Below are 12,016 nucleotides of genomic sequence, written 5' to 3' on the forward strand. Positions count from 1 at the left end.
TCGAAAAATGTTTAAATGATACATAAAGCCTCTGATCTGACTCCTTGAGCCAGAGAAACTAGTTTCAAACTCCTTTAACTACACAGAGAGAATCAAATACTTATACCACAGTAATGGAAGGGAGAGGAATGCATTTAATATACTAATGATGCACCATTTAAAATCGAAGATCCCCACTTTACATCACATACGAATCAAAGGTAATGAAAATTATATATATGAAAACCTGCTGCTGGGGAAGCACCTCTATCAACACGAAACAGTACAAATTTATATAAAGCTGAATCGACACTGGTAACTGTGGTTCTGCTGACAAGGCCAATTGGTGACCCAGGCAAAGTTGTGACGCAATGGGACAATAGTGAAAACATTACTGGGCACTTATAAGTATAGACTTCAACCCCAGCAGCTGGATATATAATGCATAACAGATTACTGAAAGTACTTCTGAAAAGTGGCATTCTATCCAAGCCATACAGCAATGTGTCCCTCTGTAAGCCAAAGGCCAAGTGGCTCTAAATCTCGAACTCAGCAGAGTTCAGAAAACCCTCATTTCCCCAGTCCTTTGGAAAGGAGCAGATTGGTTCATCTCAGTGGATCTTGTCTGCATTGTGCGAGCATCTTCAAAACAAAGTGCTTGTTGTGATCATCGTCTTGACATGCCCAAGAGCACACAATCTAATTTAATGCCCACGGCACACTACTGAGGGGCTGAACTTGAAGTGCTAATCCCTCTGCTAGATTCACAGATGGACTGGGATATGCCTTGAGACAAGATGAACGGTTTGCAGCTACAAAATGGAACATTTGAAAGAGGCATTAGGGCTGCAAGGAACACTGAAGGGTAAATTACCGTATGCCATTTTTGGTCTCATCTGGAATGTAGCTGACAGAAAAAATCTAATAAACTGAAAAACAACAGCAGCAGCTGATCCTGAGTCAAGATCTTTAACATCAATAGATGCATATACAGGGTACTCTTCCATTACACAAGCACTCTGTGTTAGTATATGCGCTTATTTTTGGACTAATTATAGCAAAGTATACTACACATTGTCTATTATAAGGACATCTACACATCTATCTAAGCTTGTCCCTAATCATGATAGTGAAGTTAAATACATTCTATAGATTTATTGCCCTTATAATACACAATATCAAAAGGATTTTCCACTTTCTTCCAGTAGTGTTTTATGTAAGACCTTCCTCAGTATCTGGTTGCATCTCTAGGACAGGCATACTAAAACTGTGCTTCTAGATGAAATACTAGTGTTGATTTGAGGGTTTCGAAGACTAAGATTCTCTTCCGGTTCCTATTAGGTTAATATCATAAGGAGAATTTTTTTTTAAGAATTTGTTTGATGCGCATTTGTGTTCTGGGAGCTGCTTTGGTTGTATGTATTGATTTGTGTCTCTTAGTTCCATGTTAAACTGTTAAAGGAACAGACGCCAGGGGAGGGGGCTGGCAGTGGAGTCGCAGGGCGGTCCAGGGTGCTCCTACCTCAATGAGCTTGCGCTCGTAGCTGGCTGCCAACTCCTCCGAGTCTCCAGGTGGTTTGGGCTCTGGGACGTGCGGCTCCCCATCGCAGTTCCGCAGTGTCGGGAGCACTGAGAGGGGGACAGAGGAGAGGTTACAAATCAGTACAGAGCGGGGGTGAAGAAGAGAGGTGGCATATGTATGTGAGTACTCATATGGTAAGTAATATCACACAAAATTAATATTTTACTAATCAAAACGCCTTCATTTTTTCGGTTCAACGCCACTGCTGCAGGAAAAATGTTAACGGCATACGGTTAAAAACATCACATAGCTGAGCCTCTGGCTCCTTTCAGACCACAGTTGGGATAGCCCAATCCACCTTTTCCAGAGTGCTAGGCACATTTTTGGATGCCATGTTAAAAAGGGCAGGCCAATACATATCATTTCCTAAGGATACTAGCACAGCTGATGTTGGCTAGGTTTTTCCAAACAACTCTGTTTCATTCTGAATGACCTCAAACGTAAGGACTCTCAGAAAACTTTTCTTTTCTGTGCACCAAAAGAGGACTTTGTTAGCCTTCCTCTGACATTTTTTTGGTTTGTATTTTCGTGCTCCACAATTATCATACAGCGATTACTGCTCTCTGTACTCCTAATTCAAGTGCAGCCCTAAATAGACAATTCGCTCATTGAGACCCTCATTATCAAAATTGCAGATTATTATTTGTGCTTGCAGAGTAATCTGCATTACTCTTCATCTTAGGGAGCAGTGCAAAATAATTGCCTGGCTGCAATGCAATGTGAATTTTGCATCTGCAATTATTTGCACTGCGCCTATACTTACATCACCCCCTAAATGTGCAAAAGGTCAGTAAAACCCTGTATATAGGTTGCACTGGAATCAAATCTGCTCTCCCCAGACTGGGTTTGCATTTCTGTCAAAAAGAAGTACTTGGATTTGAAAAAGTGCTTTATTAAAATAAGCTATTTTTCAAAATAAAAATAATAAAATAAAACCATAATGTCAAACCAAGTAAAAAAATAACCCATAAAATCACAAAATACTGACATATCAGCGATTCCTGTTTGTAGTTCCCTGCTACATAATTAAAGGCAGACAATACCCAGGGATGCAAAAAGAAGAATAACATCGACACTACTAGACATCTCCAAGTTCTGAATAAAAACAGAAAGGGGGGTTACCTTATTTTGTCAGAATGTCTTTTTTTTTTTGGTAAACTTGTGGTTAAAATATATTACAGAAAAAACCAAAAGCGCTGATGTTTTAAACACAGGCTTATTCTTAATATTACGAATCAGGCGCAGCGATTACAGAGAGACCCTAACCCTAGGCTTGGTCTCGGCTCACCACACCCACACACACCAAGTGGTTCTTCAAACCCTTTGTGCATGTGTGAACGAAAACATCAAACAAAAAAAGCAGGTGCACTCCTGAGCAGAGCAGATGCCTGATGCTTTTACAAGTTTAATAGAAAAAATCACTTCCAAGGTGCTTCATGTTTCTTAATAAATGTGAGACCACTCATGGAATTTAAAATTAGAGCTTTTGAAGAAACGCAAGCAAAAATGTATTACAATGCAGAAACACACATGAATGCACAACTAAAAAAAACTTGTGCCTACCTCCATGTATTGAGTTACAGATATTTCTGAAGTCACAGCAATCAAAACACATCTCCTCTGGGACATTATTATATGCTTTGAATCTGCTAGAATGCAGTACCACAGAACTACAGTTTCTTTTACTGTGCACAAGCCAGCCCTGATCCTTCCCTGAAGGTCATAAGCCCAAACTCCTGATTTGGGATGTTTCGAGAGGACCACACCTACCCACATACAAAAGTGCATTGCATTCAATCTTCTTGTTCACAAGTTCTCAATTCACAAAATAAGATTTAGATGGGAGGAAGTAGGATCCTGAAAAAAACACTTGACAGGGTAGACATGAGTGGACACAATTCTAGACCTCTTGACGTCCTGCACAAAGTTCAGCATAAACAGGAGTTGTTAAACTGATCAAGATATTGTAGTTGCAAACTTGGGGTCAGGGTTAAGGGTGAAGCATCATTGCCACTCCTGCTGTCTGAAAGGTCATGGGCCAATGGTCTTCTTGTGGTAGCTTGACCTACCCCTGCAAACCAACAGTTTTTCTATTACTAGAAAAAACAACAATTGTACATTAAAATACATAAATACTCATGGATGCTGGAAATTGCCAAGTCTTTTTCACAAACACAATCTCTCTTATCGTTATTAGAATATATGTAACCTACTGACCCCTGGGTATTCTGAATCTCTGAGAACCTTTGCCTTCAGGTAATATTGCATAAGGCTAAACCAGAAGAAAACCATGTTACTGCAGGAATTGCCTTATATCATGTTTTATCATACGCATTGCTCTCCCCTGCAACAACAAAGCCTGAAACCAGGACATTTCTCAAAGAAGCAAAATAAAATAGATCCTCCTGACTCCCTATAAACACAGAGAACCCCTCAATACACATCTGATTGACTGGATGGTAGGTTTCCCTTGACATGCTGCATCAGTTCTGAAGATAAGGGCCTGTACTACATTATACAGAGCCTAATGTTTTACAACAAAAGAGGGTTGAAAGAACAGTGAGCAGGAGTCTGAGTAACAGTACGAGTTACAAGTATTTTTCAGTAGCTGGTTGATGAAAAAAAGCACTAAGCTTTTCACCAATGTGCTGATACCAATCACATTGCTGTGAGAGATTAATCTGAAGGGCCATGTTAAACTGACTGTGACAAGGCTGTGGCTGACGGGACCCTTGCTTTACCTGCCGGTGGAGCATCGAATATCGGATGCGACTGAGAGGTCATTGGCTCCCAACTGCTCTTATACGAAGTGACTGCCTACTTTAAAATGCCTCATCCTGACTGTAATGCAGACTAGCATCCTGGGGCTCCAGTGACAGAAAGTACACCGCACGGACCCAATTGGGGAGCTCATTACTGTTACAGTGTCTTACGATATCTGTGCATAACACTTCCACAATGCTACAACTCATTTCCAGGCAAGTCCTTCCTGGCACCGTTTATTTGTGTTTTCAAGGTTTCCAGACTTTGTTTTACAGACTGCAAACAGGATTAGTTGATGAGTCTGTGTGCCCAAAAGGTCACTGTGCGGAGGTTATTAAAGTCTGTTTACCTGATGAAGCGACACAAAATCTGGACAATGCACGCTCTACTTTCCTTCACATCCATTGGAATTTATTTGTCGCATGATGACTTTGGCCCAGCCAGAACACAGTTTGAACAAGTTCTCACTACTTTTCAATGATGTACAGGCATAACTGGTGCTGAAAGAAAGGTAACACACAAATTATATTGTCCTTAACAAAATGAATCACCTTGAATGAATCACTGTATTTTTACACCAGCTCTACATGTATGGTACTCTTTGTTAAAAGCATGGAACGCTGGCCTATATGTGCATGCACAGTGCCCTATACATCATGCAATCACAGCTTTGTAAAAGTGTTGCATTAGTAAGCTGACATCTCTTCTACCCTGCATGCATTAGCATCTTGATGACAGAAACTCCAGGCTAATTGTGATGCAGTAATCAAGTTAAACTACCGTCATTCCGGAATTATCCACTAACTGTTTCAACTGCATCTCTTTTTACTAAAGCCAGCATATGATTACTTCAAAGTCTGCGTCTGCTTTGATAACTCTACATTACTGATCACTGCTGTTATGATCATTTTAAAATGACAAGGCAATTTCATATAGAGACATTTGTATCAAACATGTTATTTTTGTGATACATGAATAAAAGGAATACTTTTTTTTTTTTTTACATAAACAGCAAGCTCTGTACCTAATTGCCAGTAAAATTACATAAATTGCTCACATATGATTCTGGAAAACAAATACTGTAGACAAAAAAGGAAAACACTTTCTAAATCGTGAACTGCGTGACACAAGGTTCTATACTGCAGACTTCCCAAAATAAGCTGTGTTGAAACAACGAATAATTAGAGATCTTTTTTTTTCAGATTTGCAAATTCCTTTTAAAGTGTTATTCTTCATTAACCAAGAGAAAGTCACTGCCTATATATTCACTATAATAATTAGACATTATTGTATCACTGTCCCTATAGCAGCTTTTAAAAAAGTGCCCATTATAACAGTAGGAAAACCATGTGCAACGGTGGCATAAAATAAAAAATAACCTAGCATCACAATGCTAAATTTTTGTGTTATTTGATCTTTTTTTTTTTTTTTAAAGCAACTACCGTATTAGCATAGCAAGGCCATAACTGGAATTTAATCTTAGGGATAGTCTTCAGACAAAGCATTTTTGAATACAAATCATTAAATAATCTTAACCTCATATTTTACCAATGTAATTGTTAATACTGTCTGTATCTAAAATCAGCATGATTCCCACGATAATAACCCATTACAACTAAACCTCATTACAACAGGTTACAACTAAACGGATTACATTAAAATGGTGAAAGAAGGAAAAAGAAAGAAAGAAAATCCCTTAAAACTGGAAATCTTTCAACTCGAAAGAAAGATGAAGAAGAAAAGACCAAACTGGACATCTTTGCTGGAAAAATCAAACAGGTGACAAGTCCCTAATGGCTGCAGCTAGAGAATGATTAGAGCTGGCTTGTTTTCTCAACTGCGTACAAAGAACAAAATCGATAGATCTGAACAGCACTGAGTAGCGTCAGGCAGTCCTTGAGCAGCGTAACTGAGTGATACTGACAGTCACCTCACAGGCTATTAGCACTCGCTCTGCCTATCACAAAGCCTCAAGAGAACACAACTCAGCACCCAGCGAGAGAGGTTCGGAGCCAGAGATAACAAACCCCAGCTCTCTCTCTCACCCGCATGTACAATTAATTCAATCTGGCAGCATTTAATGCTTAAATGAATGCCAAAATCTAAATTTCAGTTATGGGTCTATTTAAATCCTATACACTTACAAAAAACAAAAGGTGATTCGCTAAATTGCTTTGTGCAGCTGTATTCCAGAATTGGATTTTGTTACTTACCCTTAATTAGTGCATTTGAAAGGGCAGAAGAGTCTCTTATAAAAGATAGTTATGACTTTTTATTTTATATTTATTAGATTGTCAAGACAAAAGTTGATTTGTAAAAATGTGTTTTTTGTGTTATCTTTAAAATAGGTTTATATATATAGGACAACCTTGTACTTGGCTTGATTCATTCCAAAGCTGCCCGATTCCAGCCTTGCTGAAGGACCCCCAGATCATCACCGATCCTCCACCACATTTCACAGTGGGTATGAGACACTGTGGCTTGTAGGCCTCTCCAGGTCTCCGTCTGACCATTAGACGACCAGGTGTTGGGCAAAGCTGAAAATTGGACTCATCTGGGGGTGCTTCAGCAAGGCTGGAATCGGGCAGATTTGTCTTTGTGAAGGGCGCATGAATCAAGCTAAGTACAAGGTTGTCCTGGAAGAAAACTTGCTTCCTTCTGCTCTGATAATGTTCCACAACTCTGAGGATTGGTTTTTCCAGCAGGACAATGCTCCATGCCACACAACCAGGTCAATCAAGGTGTGGATGGAGGACCACCAGATCAAGACCCTGTCATGGCCAGCCCAATACTCCAGACCTGAACCCCATTGAAAACCTCTGGAATGTGATCAAGAGGAAGATGGATGGTCACAAGCCATCAAACAAAGCAGAGTTGCTTGAATTTTTGCGCCAGGAGTGGCATAAAGTCACCCAACATCAATGTGAAAGACTGGTGGAGAGCATGCCAAGACACATGAAAGTTGTGCTTGAAAATCAGGGTTATTCCACCAAATACTAATTTCTGAACTCTTCCTAAGTTAAAACATTAGTATTGTGTTGTTTAAAAATGAATATGAACTTATTTTCTTTGCATTATTCGAGGTCTGACAACACTGCATCTTTTTTGTTATTTTGACCAGTTGTCATTTTCTGCAAATAAATGCTCTACATGACAATATTTGTATTTGGAATGTGGGAGAAATGTTGTCAGTAGTGTATAGAATAAAACAAAAATGTTCATTTTACCCAAACACATACCTATAAATAGTAAAACCAGAGAAACTGATCATTTTGCAGTGGTCTCTTAATTTTTTCCAGAGCTGTGTGTGTGTGTGTGTGTGTGTGTGTGTGTGTGTGTGTGTGTGTATATATATCATACACACACACACACACACACACACACACACACACACACACACACACACACACACACACACACACGAGACCATAAAGACCTCTTCTTCAGATGAGAAGTGGAAATCACAGTTAAACAAAAAACAAAACAGCAGAATCATTGGCAAAACTCTGCAGGAGAATCTCTTTGAGACGCCAGTGTGAATGTAGTCTCCTTTTGACAGATCCCATCCTCAAATCCCCTGAAACTGCTAGGACTGACAACACCTTTACTTTCACAAGCTAAAGCTGCTTCCAGCCAGTTCTAAAGAAGGGGCCGCTCTGGAGAACATGCTGTGACCAATCACAGCTGGTTACTGAGCCAGGGGTTCTACCTGCTCTGGTGATCTGTGTTCAATTACAAAAAGGACAGCAAAACTTCTCCAAACACACGAAGAGCCCTCGTTGCAAAAGCCTGAAGCAATATTTCACAACATTTTTGGAGCAAGGAAACTATCTAGGTCATAAAACTAGTGCCTTACATTCAGAGCCCATGTAATCGACTTAAACCTTAGCATTGGTTTAATTTTCCTTTTCACAGAACGGGGTGCAAATTGACCAAGTCAGATGGATGACTTTTCGCAGCTCAAGTGCTTCTTAAAAAAAATGTCTAGCTGGGAGTCATCCTAAAAGAGAATCACTGGAACCCAGCCACCGGAAATGCATTACCAAACTGTGTTTATTATTTCTGGTGAATGGGTTTATGTGACAAGTAATTTTCACCCTAGGCATTTACCATAATAAAGTGTTAGATTGCTTTATAGAAATAAAGTATTTATAGTTCCATCTGTTAGGAAGTACTTTTCCATATTGAGATTACAAAGTCATTTCTCCATGTCGTGCTGCTGTTATGAGAAAGCTAACAGGTGGAGGCACCAAATAACTAACGAGCGGACAACAAAACTGCCTAGACTTGTTATTATGGGAGATCCCCTTTACCTGGCAGCTTTAAAGTCATAAATCATTCTGTGTTTTAACATCAGACCTTTAGTTTTAAAAATCCAACCTTCAACAGCATGTTCATGCAGACAAGTCTTTATTTTCCATCAGCCATTATTATCTCACCACTGTGACTCAAAATAATGCAAAGGAAAACAGCCAGCTGTTATTGAAATAAATTAGCAAAGTGTAATCTGCCGTTTTTTTGGCAGAGACAGTGATATTTCTGCTGCTGTGGCAGTCGATGGCGTTATGTTTTTATCATCAGCTATCAGTGGTCTACTAGAATAGCAAATGAGATGAATTAGTGAATGGGATTGTGGCAGGAAATGGCGTTGCAGTGACGTCAGGCCAGAAGGCGGAACAAAAACAGGACAGGCAGGTACTGCCGTTCACAGGTGCGGCGTGCGCAGTTTATTAAATAACACAAAAATAAATAAAATATTTAAAGGCAGCAGGGTGCCTCTGGCTGCGACAGCGGCAGGGGCTCCCCACCTTCCGGCTGCGAAGGCGGAAGGGGCTCCTCCCCTTCTGGCTGCAGCAGGGGAACCATAGGCATGCTCTCTCTGCTGGTGGAGGTGGGAGCGGCACATAGTCCTCCCACGGGGGTGGAGGTGGAACCAGCAGGTATTCTCCCTCTGCTGGTGGAGGTGGGAGTGACAAGTAGTCCTCCCATGGAGGTGGAGGTGGAACCAGCAGACATTTTACCTCTGCTGGTGGGTACCTGGGCTGTGGACGCACCGATTCCCCTCTCTTGGGCTGTGGACGCACCGATTCCCCTCTCTTGGGCTGTGGACGCACCGACTCCCCCCTCTTGGGCTGTGGACGCACCGACTCCCCCCTCTTGGGCTGTGGACGCACCGACTCCCCCCTCTTGGGCTGTGGACGCACCGACTCCCCCCTCTTGGGCTGTGGGACGCACACCGACTCCCCCCTCTTGGGCTGTGGACGCACCGACTCCCCCCTCTTGGGCTGTGGACGCACCGACTCCCCCCTCTTGGGCTGTGGACGCACCGACTCCCCCCTCTTGGGGTGTGGACGCACCAACTCCTCCCTCTTGGGCTGTGGACATTCGGACTCCTCCCACAGGCGCAGAACGTTCGGGCTCCTCCCACTCAGGTGCAGAACTCAGGCGCAGAACGTTCGGACTCCTCCCACAGGCGCAGAACGTTCGGGCTCCTCCCACTCAGGTGCAGGATGTTTGGGCTCCTCCCCTCTTGGTGGAGGTGGCAGAACCAGCAGGTGTTCTTCTAGTGGGAGAGGGCAGTTAAGTGGAAAGTGCCCCCACTTCCCACAGAAGTAGCACTCCTTTGTCACCCCTATGGTGTGGAGGAAGGCTTCCTAGCTGCTCTCCTCCAGTGGCTGTGGTGGGACCAGCAGGCACTCCTCCTCTGCTGGGGCAGGCTTGGGCTTTGGCTGTTCGGGATCCTCCCTCTTGGGCATTGGCTGGCCTCCTCATATTGGGGGTCGGCATAGGGGCAGTCCTCCCTAACGTGCCCAAACTCACCACAGGCTCCACACATGGGGGCCCCTTCAGCCCTCCATTCCTTCTGCTTGGCTGCCCAGTCCAGGGGTCCAAACCGAGTTAGAGCCCGGGTCCACCACCTCTCCTCTTCTTCCTCCCACCTTTCCTCTTCTTCCTCCCATCTCTAAAAAAACAAATGAAAAAAAACTGCAGTACCCTTTCTCTCTGGCCTGAGTCGGAGGCTGTGGTCAATCCCACGATGACACCACGTGTGGCAGGAAATGGCATTGCGATGATGTCAGGCCAGAAGAAGGAAAAAAAACAAAGGTAACTGCAGTTGCAAAAAAAAGATGCGGCATGCGCAGTTTATTAAACAACTCAAAAATAAATTAAGAGATTGAATAAAAACACACTTGCTCACAGAGCAAAATAAAAGATTTAAATAAAACAAATCACAAACACAAACAATAACAAAACCTAAGGTCAGGCTGGGCAAGTGCCTTCACTGTTCCTTGGTTTTTAAATATCTTCTCTCTCTGCTGCTCCTCGTTCGGTATCGTACTCTCCTCGGTACACCCACCCCGAACATGGAGAGCTGTAGGCTTTTTATACAGGTGACCATCTCCCGATTTAGCAACAAATTAATCACTTAATTAATTCAGGACATGGCCACCTTCTGCACAAGGTTTTAAATCATTCCTGGCAGAGGACGAGTTTACTAACCTCACCTCTGATGAACACGTTTTAACAAATAAAACACAAGGCGCTTTGCTGTCATATACAAATATACAATATATAATAAATAAACAACCACAAAACACAGTACAGGGACGAAGGGGAAAACCCTGTTCTAAAATAAATACTTAACAGGGCTGCTCGCCCTGTTACAGGGATTTATTAACATCACTCACATTTATCATCTTTGTAATAGAATACCAATATGTCTCAAGGAACGTCTCACAGCAATGCACAATGGAATCTGCTGGAGTTTTCTATTATTTTTTTTTCTGAAAGACACAATATATTGGAGAGGACATCAAAAATACAATACAACGCACTTGTGCAGAAATGAGACATTAAATGCCACAGAATCTGATAAACTCTGGCTAGCATCAAAGCATCCAAATAAAACTCAAGTGGTGCACAATTCACAGAAGCCCTGATATCACAGACGTCACAATACACAGCTCATGAAACCGTGCACATCCCGATACAGGGGTCTTAAAGAGGCTGAACAAGAGGATGTCTCCGTCATTTACAAAATAAAATGCTGTTTGCCACATCATAACGAAAGAATATACAAAAAACATATACAAAAAGGTAGAATGGTGAATATCCTCGGATAATCAACAGTATGCATGGGCCTGAATTCCTACTCCATGCTGAGCCTGACATACTACCACAAGAGGGCAGTGTGTCCACAGAATTAGAAGCAGATTGGTATGAGTGTAGATATACTTGTTCCAATGTTTCAGCCAACAACCCTTGCTTGAAAACTGCCCTACTAACTAGCACCTAACTTGTCTGCTTTTTCTACAGATCTGCAAAACGGAACCTGAAGGGCAGAGAATCAACTTCAAACTCCGCTTCTTTGCTGATCTTCAGGCTGGATCATCTCCCATTACTCCTTTTGTTTTGTCTGGGACAGATTCCTTTTTGATTTTGGACAAAGAGATACAAAGAGAAATACAAATTTGGATCAAATGCAAAAGGCAGCAGTCATGTTAATGTGTTTTGACACATTTTCATAAACTGTTTATGCTTTAAATGTATAAATTATAACCACAGTAATTTGAACAGTTTAGCTATTATAATGAATACAACTATCTGGGTGAAAATAAAAATCCAGGATAGTAATAAAGAATAGTCTTGGCACACTGCTTTTCAGGTCTTACAAAGCTGCTACCTGCACCG

The 12,016-nt window shown here is 41.8% G+C and overlaps 1 protein-coding gene across 4 annotated transcripts in view; it reads right to left on the reverse strand.

Moving 5' to 3' along the window:
• The window catches only part of LOC121330990 (sorting nexin-29-like), a 138,743-nt gene that overhangs the window by 83,327 nt on the left and 43,400 nt on the right, over positions 1-12,016 (reverse strand). For all 4 annotated transcript variants that reach the window (XM_041278060.1, XM_041278062.1, XM_041278061.1 and 1 more), the window contains one exon: positions 1,502-1,608. In XM_041278060.1, coding sequence (XP_041133994.1) covers positions 1,502-1,608 — 107 coding nt within the window. The remainder of the gene's footprint in view (positions 1-1,501; positions 1,609-12,016) is intronic.

Source organism: Polyodon spathula, chromosome 18 (assembly GCF_017654505.1).
Source record: "Polyodon spathula isolate WHYD16114869_AA chromosome 18, ASM1765450v1, whole genome shotgun sequence".
Taxonomy (NCBI): Eukaryota; Metazoa; Chordata; class Actinopteri; order Acipenseriformes; family Polyodontidae; genus Polyodon; species Polyodon spathula.